General features: G+C 35.9%; 1 protein-coding gene across 1 annotated transcript in view; it reads left to right on the top strand.

The window, feature by feature from the left end:
* The window catches only part of CDC5L (cell division cycle 5 like), a gene marked incomplete at both ends in the record, with an annotated part of 37,528 nt that extends 19,751 nt beyond the window's left edge, over positions 1-17,777 (top strand). The window contains 6 exons of the mRNA XM_084228936.1: positions 1,522-1,686; positions 3,196-3,276; positions 3,574-3,816; positions 7,095-7,292; positions 16,719-16,931; positions 17,673-17,777. Coding sequence (XP_084085062.1) covers positions 1,522-1,686; positions 3,196-3,276; positions 3,574-3,816; positions 7,095-7,292; positions 16,719-16,931; positions 17,673-17,777 — 1,005 coding nt within the window. The remainder of the gene's footprint in view (positions 1-1,521; positions 1,687-3,195; positions 3,277-3,573; positions 3,817-7,094; positions 7,293-16,718; positions 16,932-17,672) is intronic.
* Positions 17,778-18,663: the final 886 nt, after the last annotated feature.

The raw sequence follows: 18,663 nt of genomic DNA, 5'->3' as shown, positions 1-18,663 counted from the left end.
AGTGCATATTACAAATATCCAAGAATCTGTACACCTATGAAAGCTAGAAAAAGAAAGTGATTTGCAAGACTTGAGAAGGGGAACCTTTTATTCTCATAAAATTATGTTCTCTTAATGTTTATGAATATTGATTATGCTCATAGTGATGCTCCTTGTAGCTCAGGATTTCAACTTTTATTTACTAATTAATAGCTTATTTTCTTGAATGACAAATTTATATTTATCCTATTTCTATAAAATAGTTTTGAACTTCAAATGCTTTATAAATAAGATTTTGAGACTGATTCCTTTGCAGTGTTTTAGAAGGATAGTCTAGATCTTAATGCCAAGTTAATTTGATGTTTTTTGGTGATCTTAGTAAAGTTTTCTTTTGTATGTTTTGTAAGGTGATATAGAAAACTACCAGTTTTGCTTCTGTCCTCGTTATGCTTTTATTATCTCACTATTAGGACTTACTAGCTTATACCACAGAATGTCATTGCGAGATTTAAAAAAAATTGAATTCCGATGATGTTAACCTATTTTCAGCTTACAAATTAATTTTAACTTCATGTATAGATTTGGTTAGGTTAGCATTTCTATTTTTTCAAATGCCCGAGTTGGTATCAACTAAAGCCAGCTCTCTGAATGGCTGGCTACATTAGAATGGAACAAAAGAAAAATAAAATGTGTGCAAAGCACAGATCTGGCCACTCCAGGGTATCTAAAAGTTGAATAAGGGGGTCTCTTTGTCTTAAAGAAGTTTATACCTTCGAGAGATGGGAGGTACTAAACCAAGTCCAAAAAGAATTGTAAGAACAAAATAGACCCTTTGAGTAAAACCAACACATTTTAGGGTCATCAAAGGAATAGTCAGTTTTGTTGGACAGATTTTAGGAAAGCCTTTATTGAAGAAGTGAGCTCAGAAGGAGAAGGGGGAATAGTCACAACAGAGGTAAGTGTGGACACTCATACAACTCATCTGGTCCTCCCACCTAGCATAATGCTTAATATGCTAGGTGGCCAGTGGGAAATAAAATTGGAAAGGTAAGCCAAGGGAGGTACCTGGGAAAAGTTTGGGCCCAGACAATTTCCTTTGGGAACTATGGACTGTTTTCCTTTGGCCTGTGTACAATTTAGTATTTCCATTAAAAATAAACATACAACATTGAGGTATCTTTTCAGGTTAGGTCTTATTGTCCAGGGACAAATTGACTTTTAAACTTGTTCTTTTCATTTACTATTAAACTTCATTCTTAGAAATGTTTTCCTTCAATAGAAATCCTGAAGGGGCTTTTTGGTCTCTGAAGAGGTAATTCTCAAACTTCCTGTTAGTATCTTCATTGATCACAAATCACATTTTTTGATTGATCTTGATGTAGGGAAGAAATGGAGAAAAAAATTAAAAAAGTCTCAATACTGAAGTTAAGGGATTATTTTTCTAGAATTAAAAGTAGGCCACTTATTTTTTAGAAACTCTTACATAACATTGGTTGAATACTTAATGTGTATGAATTCGGAAGGACCAATTCTTTTCTACAGGAAAGAGAATCTCGTGAACATCTCCGTTTAGGATTGTTGGGCCTTCCAGCCCCTAAGAATGACTTTGAAATTGTTCTACCGGAAAATGCTGAGAAGGAGCTGGAAGACCGTGAAATCGATGACACTTACATTGAAGATGCTGCTGATGTGGATGCACGAAAGCAGGTGGGTATAACTGTGATAGGAAGTGTAAGTTTGCTGAATGTGTTGGCAGGCTGAAAGAATGAAGAATGGCCATTAACTATCTCAAGATCTCTATTAAAAAAATTTCATTATCTAAAATAAACTAAATCTCTTACATCACTAATATATGCTCATGTAACAATGTATTCAGTGTTTTGATTGGCATCCTTAGGATGTATATAGTAATTTAAATACCTCTTATCCTTCTTTGAAATATACGAAGTAGTCTTTTACATACTGCTTTTCACTCTTGCCAAGAAAAGATATTTTTGGTCAGTCTTAAAAACAAGTATACTTGGATTTGTTGAATAAATGGTTTTAGGTCAAGTTAACCAATAAATATGGATTTGGAAGTTTAGAGAGAGTGTCAGATAATATTAATAACACTTTATACTAATGTAATTTACTTTCTCATTTGCACGTACCATCCTGGTGATGTACATAAGATAGGTATTGGCTTCATTTTAGAAGTGAAGTTGAATTTAGTTGACTTTTCCACATCTCATGGTTAGCAAGCGATGACTCTTGACTCTGAACTGAGATCTGTGACCCCTTTGGGTAATTCCTACATTTCATTTTAGGATGATTTTAGAAATTGAATAATTTCATACTGTTGGAGTGAGAATGGCTTCTTTGGAAGCTATTTTAGAGGGAAACCACATGAATGTGCTTTTTGGTGGGGTATATAGGATAATACTTGTTGTGTTTAGTTGTCTTAACTTTTTTTTAAAATATTTTTTATTTATGCATACAAAAACTGGGGTGTAGACCAGAGGTGTGGCGCGCGCGCGTGTGTGTGTGTGTGTGTGAGAGAGAGAGAGAGAGAGAGAGAGAGAGAGAGGGAGGATTCACCAGAGAGAGAGAGAGAGAGAGAGAGAGAGAGAGAGGGAGGGAGGGAGGGAGGATTCACCAGAGACAGAGTGGGTAGCAGAACAGGTGAATCTACTGAAATACACTGCTGAGGGGAGCAGTGGGCGAGACAGGAGAGGTCTGCTGCATCATGTTGGTTAGCTTCCTTGCCAGGGATGGAACTCATGCCGTAGTGGTTGGCGATAGCTTGATAGCGCTGAGACTTTAACCCCCGTGCCACCAGGGAGTTTTTGATTTACATTTACTGTCAGAAGTGGTGTGAAATTCTAATGTATTACCCCACATTCGTAATTTAAGAATCAGGAAACAGTTTTTTGAATTAACAAATATTAGCTTTGGGGGTGGAAGGAGAGAAGGGTTGTTTTGCAGGGGGAGTGATTTGAGAGTCTCCGCTAAGTTTAGAATGCTCTAATGTAGACTTTGGAAGCTCTTATTTTTATTGTAAGGAAAGAATGAAATAAGCATTTATTTTTGTTGCCTTAATATTGCAAATTTATCTATATGCATACAACTTTAGCTCTTGAACATACATATGCTTATGAATTAAAATGTTTTCAACTTTATTGAGATGTGTCAGATACTGTATAGCTGTAATAAATGGATATAAAAATAATTTTTTAGGCTATACGAGATGCAGAGCGTGTAAAGGAATTGAAACGAATGCACAAAGCTGTTCAGAAAGATCTGCCAAGACCATCAGAAGTAAGTGTTAGAATTTCTGGCTTAGGAGGTTTTAAATTTCTTGTTATGTGGTTGATGCTTTTTATATCATTCATAAAGTCTATAAAACTTGAGTTTTATCTACTTTTTGAGATCTAAGTAAGGTAGTTCTCAGATTCAGTCTTTAAAACTGTCTTACTGTGATAAATAAGAATTTAGAAGAAAAAAATAGAATTTCTTTTGAAAATGTAAAATGTTCTGCTATTCAAGCTATAATAAGTAATAACATAAGAGTATTGACAGTGATATTTAGTAATTGTACTTGTTTTAAAATTTTAGGTAAATGAAACTATTCTAAGACCCTTAAATGTAGAACCACCTCTAACAGATTTACAGAAAAGTGAAGAATTAATTAAAAAAGAAATGATCACAATGCTTCATTATGACCTTCTACATCATCCCTATGAACCATCTGGAAATAAAAAAGGAAAAGCTGTAGGATTTGGTACCAATAACTCAGAGCACATTACTTATCTGGAACATAACCCTTATGAAAAGTTCTCTAAAGAAGAGCTGAAAAAGGTATGATTGAGTGGGAATATTTCTGTCTTAAGATTTAAGATTTATTTATTTATTTATACAAGCACTGGGTACAGTCAGAAGCGCGGAGGGTGAGAGAATTCACCAGAGCCAGAGCTGGGAACAGAATAGGCAGACTGATGAAATACGCTGCTGAGGGGAGCAGCAGGCATGGCAGGAGAGGTCTACATGCCATGTGGGACCCTCGCCCGGTGGCTGGGGATAGAACCAATGCTGCAGAGGCTGCGGGCAGCTTCGCAACCCAGTGCTCAAGCGCTGTGCCACTGGGGAGGCCCGAGATTTAGGTAATTGTTAGTCACCGTGTATCATGGACAAACATTAACTTATTTTCCCATATTGCTATTCATAAACGACTGAAATGATGTTTAGGAGATAAATGTTCATAGTAAGTATTATGAAAAGGACATACTTAGCCTCTTCCTTTCCCTGTACAACCCCCCAATTCAGTGATAAACCTTTATCAGCTAAATATTGGCTTTGGGGGCATAGTATTTTATTCTATGGGTGTATGCTTGATTGATAGTTGCTACACAGTGGCCATTTTCTGTGTTTGATTCTGCTGACTGCATAGAATTGAATGCCTTTAGTACTTAAACCTCACTTATTTAGACAAATATGAAAAAAGCAAGACTGTATTAAAATGTTTATAGATTGACCTCTTCACCTATTTAAAGAAATTAATTTTTTTTTTTTTTACTGATGTCATTCTCCTCCTTACTTTGAATAAGAAAGTAAACATTTTCTTGTAAAAAAAAAATTGTCCTGCTTTTTCTTCCATTTGCATTTTATTCTTTATGCTTTGACAGAGCAAAGAGCTGTGTTTGGAATAAAAATCCCTGCAATAGTACAAGAAAATATAATTGGTTTCATGGTTGGAAGCAGAGTAGTAATTACCTGAGTGTTTTTTCTTTAGGTTATCCCTGAGGGGTATTATTGATAGACCCATTGATTTGGAATGGGCAAATAATGCCTTTGTGGGAAAAGACAGATACCTTTTTATTTTTTTGTTTTTGGGGCTATATTACCCCCCTACCTCCCTTCTGTCTAGTTTTCCTTACTGTGTAAGTAATACATGCTTATTAGAAATTTTAGAAAATAGAGACAGGAAGGAAGGTTTAAATTTATATTTCTGCAAGTAACTTTTAAGCTTCTTTTAGTAAGTGTGATGGGAAATTGACATCCTTTCAGTACTTGTGCTGTGGCAAGCACAATTTAATCATTGAACTGGAATAGGGTTAGACTATGAACTCCATACCTGAGTAGTTTCATCTTTTATAGAGTTAAAATAATGAGGAGATGGAATTAGGAAATAAATTTTCTTAAATTTATTGTATGTATGGAAACTTGAAGTAAGGATTACATTGCTTGCCAATAGAGGTTCTGTAGGGGGTAGATTGTAATAAGATTGTCAAAAATAATAAATTTAAAGAGTGCTTTGGAATTATTTGAAACCATTAAAAAGTAGTTTAAATATTCTCCCATGTTTTATTTTTCTGTATTCCTTTTTGTTACAAAAATAATTTGAAGTAGCTGTTTACCTAGCAGATTATTTATGGACAGTTTATTAAAAATTTTTTTTTTGGAGATTTATTTACGCATACAAGAGCTGGGGTACAGGTCAGAGGTGTGGGAGGTGAGAGGATTCATCAGAGACAGAGTGGGGGAACAGAACAGGCAGATGTACTAAAATACACTGCTGAGGGGAGCAGCGGGCAAGTACAGGAGAGGTCTGTAGCGCCATGTGGGTAGCTGCCTGGCCTGGGATCGAACTCGTCTTGCAGTGGCTGCAGATAGCTTCATAGGTTGCGCCTTAACCTTATGCGCCACCCAGGGAGGCCCTTTTGGACAGTTTAAAGATAACTTTATGCTTTCCTAATAATGTCAAGAGCTGAATTTGTAAATTTTTACTATATACAGTTTCAGAATGAAATGCAATTTCTTTTACTAATAAAATGTCAGATTTTTATTAAGTATGAAAATTGGTTTGTTTCCATTATTCCCTCTAAGAGGTATTGTTAAAAAGTTTTCATTCTTTATCTACTGTAGACATGGTTTTCCAATTTTTGTTTAATTTTTTTTAATTTATAATTTTTTCATTTCTCTTGATTTTTATATTTTTTGGTCTGTGTTTATTTTCTGATATTTACTAGAATAATTGACAACTTGCTTTATGGCACACAAAGTAGTCAGTTTTTCATGAACATGAAGCAAAAGACTAGAAAAAGTCATATGGTGTTCTCTCAGAGTCTGCATACCTTTCATTGAGGCCAGGCTCTTTATTTTTTTGTTAAGGAATTTTTTTTTAATTTAATATTTTTAATTGAGGTTATATTAGGATGCTCCTATTAGGTATTGCCACCATAGTGCACCCATAGTCCTCCACCATAGTCCACCGAGTGGAGCAGCAGGCAAGTCAGGAGAGGTCTGCTGCGCCATGTGGGTAGCACCCTGCCCAGGGATCGAACCCATGCTGCAGAGGCTGCGGATAGCTTCACAGTGCTGCATTCAACCTCTTGTGCCATCAGGGAGGCCCCTAGTAATGTGTTCTTGAACACGTTGTTTAATCTCTCTGAGTCTTAGTTTCATCAACTTTAAAATGAGGTAAAATATTGACTACTCCGTAAGGTGGTTGTGATGTGTGGATATAATGTAGGTAAAACTTTTAAATACAGTTCCTGGCACATAGTAGATACCTGAACAGTGGTAACTGGCATTCTAATGAATGTAGGCAAAGGAGTTTATATTATAGACGATACTTGGGTGCTTGACTTTTCAGATAGTCTGCATTGACTTACAGGTTTCTTAATTCATTTTGCTTAGGTGTCATTCCCCCCTTCCAAAAAAAGCATCCAATTAACCAAAACTTGACTTTGTCCAAAGGAGGAGGAAAAACTGGTCTTTTGAAAAGCTCCCTGTTGGGAATATAGGGGAACCAAATAAGACATAAGTGTAAAAAAAAATAATCATAACAGTACAAAACACAACAAAGCAAAAACAGACAATTATAAACCAGAGACATACTGTAGAGGAGGAGGAGGGAGTGGGGCGGAGGGAGGGAACTGTGGTGATGGTGCACGGGTGCCTTGGGGAAGGAGATTCTATGGGGACTCAGTCTGAGTGGGTGAGGGGAAGCAAATATTGTCTAAAAAAAGTAAAAAATGATAAATGTTAAAATAAAAAATGAAAAAGAAAAAAAAAGCTCCCTGTTGATGGCAAGTATTTGTGCTACTTAAACTTACTGAAATCATTATTGTAAACAGGCCCAGGATATTCTGGTGCAGGAGATGGAAGTGGTCAAACAAGGAATGAGCCACGGAGAACTTTCAAGTGAAGCTTACAACCAGGTGTGGGAAGAATGCTACAGTCAAGTTTTATATCTTCCGGGGCAGAGCCGCTACACTCGGGCCAACCTAGCTAGCAAAAAGGACAGAATTGAGTCACTTGAAAAGAGGCTTGAGGTTGGTATCCTTTTAAAATTATAATTCAAATGTTCTTTGATTGAGATAATGAACCAAATAATACTGCTGGAGAGACAACCTAAGAAAAATGGATCTGCGGTGGTTGTTGCCTTTGCTTTTTTTTTTTTTTTTTTTTGGTTAAGAGTTATTTATTTATTTATACAAGCACTGGGTCCAGTCAGAAGCGCGGGAGGGTGAGAGAATTCACCAGAGCCAGAGCGGGGAGCAGAGCAGGCAGAAGGACCGAAGTACACTGCTGAGGGGAGCAGCGGGCGGCAGGAGAGGTCTGCGTGCCATGCGGGACCCTCCTCCGGTGGCCGGGGAGCAGCCGGGGATCAAACCGGCGCTGCAGAGGCTGCGGGCAGCTTCGCAACCCAGCGCTCAGCCACCGCGCCACGGGGATGCCCGCCTTTGCAGTGTTTGAGGGAAAACAACACTGAAGTATTTGATCTTCCTAGTCCTTTGGTTTTTCAGAATTGCTGGCCTTCATGATAAAAAATGTCCTCCAAGTTGACTACAGGTTATTCAGAACCTTTTAGATGTGGGAGCAAGGGGCCAAGAAGTTAGCGTTTGTCACTCAGAACAACGTATATCAATGCTGGAATAGCTTGTTTTCTCTGAGGGATCTCAGTGCTACCAATGAGCTTTCCTTCCAGAACCAAGAGAATACATTTATAGAACTTTCTGTTCATCATCTGATTCCTGTGAGTTAAGTTACAGAGGGAGTGCTGAGCTGTATTTTCTGGACCAGTGGCTTCCATGAGTTTTCATGTCTATGAAAATGTTGAAATGTATTAGGTGGGAATTTCATAGCATGCAGTTTCTTAATATAGTCTGCATGTTTTGAATTCTAGACTCTGTGGGCAGTTTGCCAATGGCAAGTAAATTATGGCTCATCAGCCTCTAGGCTACATTGTGGCGTTTCCATGGTAGTGGTCTTAAGGGTAAGACCTGAGTCCAGGGTGGGATGATAAAGGAGTCCAAGGTGGGATAAAGGAGAAAGATGTGTTCAGGCACTTGCATGGAGAAAATGATCTCAGTTTCTGCTTATGTTTTTACCAACTTGTCTTTTCAGAAAGCAGGTTTGAAAATACTTTAATGCACAGTTACAATCAGAAATAGTAAAATCATTTGGAGTGGGGGTTGTGTGAGATTAGGGATAAATGATTAGGAATAAGCAGTATCTTTTAATTTGAAATGGTTCCAGGTTTTTATTTTACTTTCATGGCTCCTAATGGTTAATGCCTGTGAACCTCTTTTATCAGTAACTGGGAAATAAGAATTTCTTTCTGAAGTACTTGTCGTCCTGAGTATAATTTTTGCAATCCAAAGCTACTGGCTATTGCTGGTGTATTACTAACTTCCAGCAGGGTGTGCTGTTGCTCTGTGTTTTAATTCACAATTACAATCAGGGAAAGTAGAGCGTCAGTGGTTAAATTTTAAGTTATATTTTCTGTTGTGTAGACTTCATTTCTTATAAATGGGTAGTTAACAGTGTAATTCTGATCTAAGGTCAGCATCATAATTGATTGGAAAGCTTCCTTGTAACATTTATGTATAAATACTTAGGTCTCTCACTTAGTTTGAAAATCTTCTCATTTGAGGTAGATAAACTGTTTCCCAAATGGTAAGGACATTTTGTGTTAAGATTTAAAAAAAGTTTCCTCCTAAATCTCATTTACTTTGTTGAGGCACTTTCATGACAGCAAATAAATGTGTCACACAGTGAGTGGTGCTATAAAGTACAGTAATTTTTATTTTTCTGTTGAATTGGTCTTGTAAGTTTTGAAGGGAAAAATACAGAAAGAATCACTGCTGTCTTTTTAGAGATTTATTTGGGTCGTTTATAAGCAACCATTAAAAAAACATGTGGTTCTCTTTGTTCAGTTTTGTACCAGGAACTGAAATCTTCTGTTGAACTATTTTTGTTGAAGGATTGGTGATTTTGGAAGATTATTCATAAAACAGTCTCAAGTAATTTTTTTCCTTGACTCCTGGATAACTTAATTCATTGTTTACCTAACTAGTTAACTTTTAAAGAATATATAATCAGATCTTTTAATTTTGTAAACTACCCTTATTCAAATGAAAGTTCATTAAATCTTTAAAAAGCAGAAAAGCAACTCAATCCAAATAAACAAATTCCCCATTTTATTTGTATCCATCTCTAATTCAGGAATAGGTTTGTCTTAGCTTATTTTAGTTTTTGAAGACACAATTCTACTGGTTTGAAATACATAAATATTTTATTTCAATTGTGGTAATTCTTTCATCATTTCAGTTGATTGCTAAATTATAAACATTATTCAAAGTTTGTTGTGGGGACGGAACTCCAGTTGTATTATATAAACTAAATGCTATACTTAAATTATCCTTTCTACTCTTAGGCTTAGGGAGATATGCCTTTCGGTGCAAGCACAGTACTCCATGGCTGCCAGTGTGTTTGATTTTTGTTGCCATGAACTTTGGAACTTGAATCTAAATTATAGCCTGATCACAGTCTATCAAGCAAGATGAAATCCAGCTTTGTCGTGGTTGGTGTCTCTTAAATGGTTTAAGAAAATGTGCCTCAGGGTTTATATTGGAGCTAGTCTTTGAATCATTATTCATGATTAATATTTGAAACTTAAATGAAAATCCTTAAGATACTTAAGACCATCTGATTTTATGTATAATGTAGTGGGTGGTACAAGGAGTCTTTTGAATAAATAGCAGCAGACTGTAGTCACAGGTCAGAAGTAAGCTGGAAAAACTTGAATTGTAACCAACTGCACTTATTTTATTCTGCTTTGGAAGTAGAAGTAGCCTGCCTAGATATTTGCGTATAAAATAAGGCAGCAGCAGCAAACAGAAATGACAGCTAATATCGGGAAAGGAAAAGTTCTGAAAGCATAACTCACTTAGTCTATTTAAATATGGTGGTAAAACCCCAGTGTATAATTTAATAGCCTCTGAGGCATTATAGGTGCAATGGTATGGGGCAGGGAGGGTAGTGTTGACTGCTGTTTATAGTAATGCCCCAAATTAATAAAATAACTTTAGTGTCCTTTTTTTATTTAAAGAGGGATGGCTGTAATTATAGAAAAATTTTCATCAAATCGTTAAAAATAAAATAGCTTTAATATTTCAATCACCTTCAGTGAATCTTACGAAGCATCTGCTGTGCCAGTCCCTGTTCTAGGCCCTGGGGATACAGCAGGGAGCAGGACAGTTGTGCTCTCCACTTTCGTGGACTTCAGTTTTCTGGAAAATGTAGAATGAGGAGAACCTCAAATGAGTCATTGCTGTATTTGGGAAGTGCAAATAAAATTTGAAGTGTTCTAATTTGTTTCCACTTTAAGTGGAAATAGGAAATCATCTGAAGACATAATTAATTTTGAGTGAAATAATTTCTAGTAGGTGCAAAAATGAAATGAGAAGTCTGAATTTAGGCTTGCCATTAAATTTAATAGTATTTGAAATAGTATCTAAACTGCTGTGTTGAGGAAGTTTGGCTAAAAAGTAGATTTTGTCATGTTAGCTATAAAAATGGAAAGGCTTTCCTTAGAGGTGGAAAGTAGGTCCAGAAGTAATACTTCTCCCTGTATTTTACTGGCACAGTCAACTTAGTCAAGAAATATTATGTAACATTGACTTCTTGGAAATAAAGTAACTTAATAAATAGATAACACATTTAAAATCTTCTCTATGTGTTTATAGGAGTCTTATGAGGACCTCTGGCTTTGCTGAATGGTTGTATTTCAGCAAAATTGGTTGCACAATGGATCCCATTTTTTCAGTGATATTCTTTATAAAGTCATATTTTTTACATGGAAAAAAAATCCCTTAATCCTTTAAAGAGTGTAAACTTAGGGTAAGGAAGTAGATGGGCAGTGGTTTTAAATCACTCTTTCAAGGAATGAAGGACTATATGTGGTAGTATCTCAGTGGGTTTATACTTATGTTCCCTTGTGAGTGTTGTGTGAGGGGGTGACAAGGGGGCAGGAGAGAAGTTCTCAGTACTCAGAATGCTCTTTTTTTTTTAGGTTCTGCTCTCTGCCATGACCTTTAAAGGCTCTGACAGATTTCTTGGTTATTTCTAGCAGGACCTCTTGAACTGGATCAGAGATCTCCTTGGTACAGTTCTGTTGCCTCTGTTATCCCTCAGTGTTGAGCTGAGTTTATTTTCATGCAATTCATGTGTTTCACATCTTAACTTAGGCAGATGTAAATTGTTCTTGGCATTGCTTTGTTTTGGTATATTACTGTTATTAGAGAGTAGTTTAAGTAAGGTTTTGCCTTATTGCTTAACTAGCTTTGCAATAATGCAATTTGATGGTTGCTACCTCTGATGCTGACAGTAATCACTTTTTGAACCTCATTTCATAGAGTACATAGAGAAGGATCACCAGTACAACTTGATGCTACTGGGTAGTATAGAGATGAAAGGAGAGACACTCATGGACTGAGTAGTTTGAAAACATTTTGGTGATTGAACCACTTCTTTACTACTGTGGGGTCTTATTGCTGTGTGATAGACTAGGAAGTGAAACTATCATGGACCTTAAATTTATTTTGGGTATTCTTAAACTTGTTTTTCCAGTGGAATAAAGTTATATTTTGGGCCCCCAAGCAAGAATCTCACTGAAGGATGCTCTTAATGTTTCTAAACCTTACAGAAACAGACTTTTAACTGAAGACAGTATTGGAGACCCAAGGATAATGTGTTTATTTTGGAATTACTTAAACTTAGTAACTTTAACAAACTTAGTGAGTTTGAAAGTAACAATTACACTTTTATAAATCCCATACAGCCCCCTTTTGTAATGACCGAGGAAACACTTATGGTTCCACTGATTCATCTCCTGGGGACCATCAGTTTTCCATTGGTCTCTGGCCAGTCTTTTTCAGACAGTTTCTCTTCTATGCATTTAAAAAATAACAGTTGTAGGCATTTTTCCCTAAAAGAACCTATACTTTATAGAAAAATTAAAAAGAAAAATGAAGAAGAAAGGAAAGCTACCATCCATACATAGTGATGTCAAATATTTTGGTATATACAAGATTAAATACAATAGAAAAAAGATTAATATATGTCCATGTGCTGTACTGTTGCAAGGAGGCAGGTGCTTAAAACAAAGTTGTGAACATCATACACTGCTTTGTTAATTTAATAGTATAATATTATAGATATCATTAAAACAGGTAAAACTGGTTGTTTGCTTTCATTTTTAAAGTTTCCAGATTCCATGTATCTTAAGATAGTTTATGATGCGTTAAATTTGTTTGCCTACACATATACACGTACATAAGTTATCATTTATCTCCTCTTTTGACTTGAATTTTATTCTTTAATTTTGGATATAGTCAACTGTAATGATACCAAGTGTTCTACTTTAAGTTCCTAATAGTTACAGTAACTTTATTTAAGATTAGAAATTATGTGCTGACACATTTATAGCACAAACTTTTATTAAAACCGCATTTGGAAGGCTTGTCAGGTGAGCAAAGGTATTCAACCCCTTGCTCTACACGAAGTTTGTTAATTTTTTTAAACTTTGTTAGATATATTTTAAGATTTCAGAGTATATCCTAAGTGCAGATAAGGATTTAAAAAAATTTTTTTTTGAGAACATTTGGTAGCTCTCAGATGCAGTGCTAGCTCCTTTAAACCAATATTGTTTTGTTTTACAAAAAAAAAAAAGGTGTCTTTAAGGGCACTTGCTAATGTTTAATTGGGTGTATTTTTTAAGGGGCTTGGAAATATGATACTAGTTAAATCTGGTTCTTTCTGATTGTTTATGTTTTAAACAATAAGGTTTTGTTCTCTGTTGGACTTTAGTGCTGTTTCTCTGTGTGAGTGTGGGGTGGGACAGTGGTGTTGATTTATGGTAGTTCTGTCTCGTGTGCATATGTATTTCATGCTTGAGATTTATTGGACTAGAAAAAGGCTACCAGCTATAGATTGTTTTTCCTCCCAGAGTGTATTGAGCAGTCATAGGTTGAACATTTTTCAAAGTATGCATTTGTCCTTCACATTTTAGTGATCAAATGGCTGATGTAACATAATTAAGCTAAAATTGAACTTTAAAAGTTATATTCTTTTATAATTTTGGTGACTAATTATTTGATTATTTTTTTTCCTGAATTTAAATTTTTGGTATAATTTATTACTATATTTGTTTGAAATCTGGTATTTGACCTAGAAGACTTTAATAAAACTTTGAGCTAAATTAAATAAAATTTGGCATTGAATGGAAGCTAGCAACTTTGCAGTTTTAAAATCTTCAGTGGTTTGAGAGTAAATGATTCAACTGTGTGAGATGAGGTAATTCTCAGCTACCAATCATACTAAATGTGCCTTGATAATTACTTAACCACTTTCTGAGCATAAGTGTTATGCTGTTACAGTAAATTAGAAGTTGAATATCCATGGAGTGCAGTGTATAAAAATTGAATTATTTCAACCAATGAAAATGATTTGTGTGACTAATAAAAAGCACTGTATATATTAATTTGAAATCCTATACTGTTAAGGCTTTTGCAGTGTGTATTTCTACTATTATCTTTACAAAGCTTTACTGAAACCTCTATGTCAAGGTGACAGTAATTCATTGTTTGGAAAGCAGTAACAGAAAAGGTACCCAGGACTCAGATTCACCAAACAAATGTTGGAAACCAGGGAGCTGGTTCCTCCCAGCAGGAACATGGCATGGTGACAGTTTCTGCTGACCAGGGCATAAGAACCTGTGGTAACGGGCACAGTGTGACATCTGCCTAGAACCAAGCTGAGTGTGAAGAGTTCTGACTTCACCCGGTATTTCTGTGTCGAGTTCATCCAGTGTTTTTTGGGTCTTAGGAGACAAACACTATTGCCATGGAACTTACTTTGATTTGTTATCTCTTGGGTGAAATTCCTTTATAAAAGACATTATTTACTTATGGATTTATTCTTCAGGTGAGTTGGAGAGGAATAATGTTAACTTATATAAATGTTGAATTTATGAATGGTTAAAAAATAACTTTATTTAAATAAATCTTATCCATTTCATGTTCTTAGGCATAAATGTACTCTGTCCACCATCACTTCTGCCCCTCCGCATCCCCTTAACTTTGATTTAATAAACTAAGCTGCACATGAATAGGTTTCTGAAGTACCACTTTTCCAGTAGAAGTGTACTTTTACGTTTTGAAGGACACTGTATTTGTTGTTATAAATTCTAACCATAAAGCATTGAGATTGACATGTTTTTAAATTAGGTGTTATACTTTGAAGTGGAAATTGTTATGGGAGACTATGTATTTTTTTTTCATGATAATACTGTTTCTGAGTATTTAAAAATTCATCTTATGTACAGTTTTCCTATCAGTTTTTACATTTTACATTTTCCCATGGCACCATAAGTTATAGGGTGCTCTCAGTCTGTCATTATGAATTACAGAGTAGCATTTGGGTATACATTGTCCTGAAACTGCTAAGTTATTTTTTTTTTAAAGATTTATTTATTTATGCATTCAGGAACTGGGGTACAGGCCAGAGGTGTGGAGGGTGAGAGACAGAGTGGAGATCAGCGCAGGCAGATTGACTGAAACACACTGCTGAAGGAAGCAGTGGGCAAGTCGGGAGAGGTCTGCTGCACCATGTGGGTAGCTCCCTGGCCGGGCATCGAACTCGCGCTGCAGTGGCCGCTGATAGCTTCATAGGTTGAGTCTTAACTTCTTGCGCCACCAGGGAGCCCCTGAAATTGCCACTTTTTTTTTTAAGATTTATTTATTTATTTATACAAGGGCTGAGTACAGTCAGAAGCGTGGGAGGGTGAGAGAATTCACCAGAGCCAAAGTGGGGAACAGAACAGGCAGACCAACGAAATACACTGCTGAGGGGAGCAGCGGGCCAGACAGGAGAGGTCTGCCGCGCCATGTGGGACCCTCGCTGGCAGGCCAGGATCGAACCAGTGCTGCAGAGGCTGCGGGCAGCTTTGCAGCCCAGCGCTCAAACTCTGCGCCACCAGGGGAGGCCCAAAACTGCTAAGTTTTGATTGCTTATGGAAATCATTGATGGTATGAGTTTGTGGGAAGGGGTTGAAAGGGGTGAGGGTAAGAGAGGAAGTAAGTTGAGAAAGGGAGGAAAGAACACACACAAATAAACACAGATTTAGTGATTATTCCTTAGGCTTTGATCTCACAATTTCAAGTGTTTTTGAAAACAAACATTTGTAGATCTCTTTAAAATATGAAGTGATCTATTGTGGGAGGTAGATACACCTAGAGAAGGGGTTATGCTAACGGGATTCCTGCATTTCATACCTGCTCCCTCTGATCCAACATTCTTTTTGAGCCTGCTAAGTTGTGGTATTTCCTGTCCTGTTGCATCAAGTGCTAGAATTTTATCGAAATCTTTCTTTTAATTGTTTCTCTCCTGTTCTTTTGTTAATTTATATGAACTATGTTATTTCCCCCTAATTTTAGAATGATACCAAGAGGTGATCTGCCTGTGTTCAGTGTACAAATTTAATAGGAAAACTGTCATCTTTTAATTTTATGGTTTTTTTGCTCCTTAAAAATTAAAAAAAGATTTTCTTTTTCCTTTACAAGTTTTACTGCAAGTTTAGGATTATAGCATTATAAGAATAATCTAGTTTGAGGAACTAGATTATATGGTACACTAATTGGATATTATTGAGTTCTTAAAAATCTATTAGTTGTATATATAAAAGTACATTTTGAGATGTGTATGCAAATGGATTGCTACTAGTCCCCAGTTCAATGTGGATTAATGATAGCAGAACTTATTTTTAGAAGTAGAGATTAGTTTTCCCATACTATGAAATTCAAGCTTGCTTTGAGATAGAATCATGAGTGAAATTGTTACAGATTATTGGAACTAACCTATAAAACCCTTCAGGTGCAAGACAAGCCCTTCTTCAGTCTTATTTTTTGTTGTGTTAGCTGAATTATAAGTATACATTATAGAGTGTATGAGTGTATACTGTAATGTACTTTTGCTTTTTTATTTTTTTTTTAAGTTAACCACAGAGGCAAACATTTCTTCTCAACTTTATCATTATTATTATTATTATTATTATTATTTGCATAGAAGAACTGGGGTGTTTGCCAGAGTTGCAGGGAGGGGTGTCTGTGTGATAGGATTTGCCAGTGACAGAGTGGGGAGCAGAATAGTCGGATCCACTGAAATACACTGCTGAGGGGAGCAGCGGACCAGACAGGAGAGGTCTGCTGAGCCATGTGGGTCAGCTCCCTGGCATGGGATTGAACACCTTAGCAAGTGATAGCGCTAAGACTAACTCCTAGGCCACCAGAGAGGGCCCTGTAATGTACGTTTGCTTCGAGGCAGTAAATGAACCAACAGCCTCTTTTTAGTCATCTTATATTTAGCCTGCTTTTCTCATGTGTGCTGATGTGATCATTCTTCCCTTCCCCCGCCAGATAAACAGGGGTCACATGACAACAGAAGCCAAGAGAGCTGCAAAGATGGAAAAGAAGATGAAAATTTTGCTTGGTGGTTACCAGTCTCGTGCCATGGGCCTTATGAAACAGTTAAATGACTTATGGGACCAAATTGAACAGGCTTACTTAGAGTTACGCACTTTTGAGGAACTTAAGAAACATGAAGATTCTGCTATTCCCCGGAGGCTTGAGGTAACATTATTTCCTGTAGCATTGCTTAGAAAGGGAGCTGCAAAGAATTTTCTAGATTTTTCTTTTTTCTCCTTTTGTGCAGTTTATCTCTGAAGTTGATACCGTCTACCATTTTTCAGTGAGGGCCTAAGGTTTTTGACTTTTTCATGTAGAAATTGCCTGTGTTTAGATAGATACACCAGGTAACTGTTGGATATGAAGGCTTTCCTTTTATGAACTTTCTGGTTTATATATACATATACTATGAAATGGAGTAAGTAATCTTTGTGATTTGTCCCCCTGACACTTAATTGCATCCCATTCATATAGTTCTCTGAGGTAAATTAAATCAGTGTCTTTTTGTTCTGCAGTTATAGTGCTGGGAATATAGCTAGTTGTTCCAAAGCATCAAATTCCTTCATCAAACTTGGTTTAGCTTTATTCCCAAGTGTGCATCTTAGCCTATAGAGATGAAGGGCATTTGAAGCTTATTTAAGTGTGTTTGTGGGTAAACAGGATAATAATGGTTTGTTTATTTGAGATAGTAGAGATTTTACAACAAGGCGATTGTCATAACTGAATCAAAGAATGACGATAAGATTGGTTTTATAGCAAAAGTAGTTGGTTTTTGTTTCTTGTTGGGGGGATGCTTACCTTTTAAGACTCACCTTGACTTACTGTTTGTAAAATGATGAAGTACCATAGGATATTTTCCGTGTGCTTGCATATGAAATAATTATGTAATATTTTTGTCTCTTCAAGTGTCTGAAAGAAGATGTTCAGCGACAACAGGACAGAGAAAAAGAACTTCAACATAGATATGCTGATTTGCTGGTGGAGAAAGAGTCGTTAAAATCCAAATTCTGAAGCATAGTTTCTGTTCTGTCACAAGATGAGTTAGTTGCTGGTTTTCATACTCTGGAGGGCTGAAACTGATGTCTGCATTCGTTGACAAATTTGCCCATGATCTGTGTTTTTTTCGGTTGTTTACTTTAAATGATATGATCTTACACATTCTCTGTATAAAGACTTCAACTCCACAGGAAATTTTAGGGTTTAAATTATTAAGATGATCATTTTTTTAGTTTTGGCTTTTAATTTTAAAAGCCTTTAAAAATAAAAGCCTGTGAGTAAAACTCTTGAATAAAAACAAAATGTAAAGAATTGAGATTGCAGTCTTTTGTTTGAAGTAATTAGATACTTAGTACTCATTAACCAGCAAATATGTACTCTCATATTTAATGAGTAATTCTGTCTGATAATCAAAATGGCAATCCAGTATCTTAAAGCCTTATGAGACAATCATTTTAAGTGGCTTTGTTAATTTAGATAGTTTTAGCATAATGGTCATTTCCCTATATGTTGATAAAATAAACTTTTAATATCTGTGGGGTTTTTTTTAAATTTTTTTTAGTATAACTTTAGTGTAGGTCTCTTCTCAGCTTTCACACATTTTTTGGATTAGAACTCAAAAGATTTAATTTTTCTTGACCTGTAACTTTCTTATAAATTTTTTTTTTTATTGACAAAGGCATTTTAAAGATTAATTTCAACAAGGCCATCAAACTTAACAAGTCAGTCACACAAATACAGAATTTGGGAATTGGGTAGAGGTTGGAAGATGTAATTTTATAACAATTTCATAAATCATTTAGGACAGAATTAGTTACAAGTTAAGAATAGGACAACAATGTATTTAATTTGCTACAATGCTTAGCCCAATCTTAGAATGAGGAATTCATATATCATGACT

This window comes from Talpa europaea, assembly GCF_964194135.1.
Source record: "Talpa europaea genome assembly, chromosome: 2".
Classification (NCBI taxonomy): domain Eukaryota; kingdom Metazoa; phylum Chordata; class Mammalia; order Eulipotyphla; family Talpidae; genus Talpa; species Talpa europaea.
Note: the sequence above shows the minus strand (reverse complement) of the source record. Positions and strands in the feature narration are given on the sequence as shown.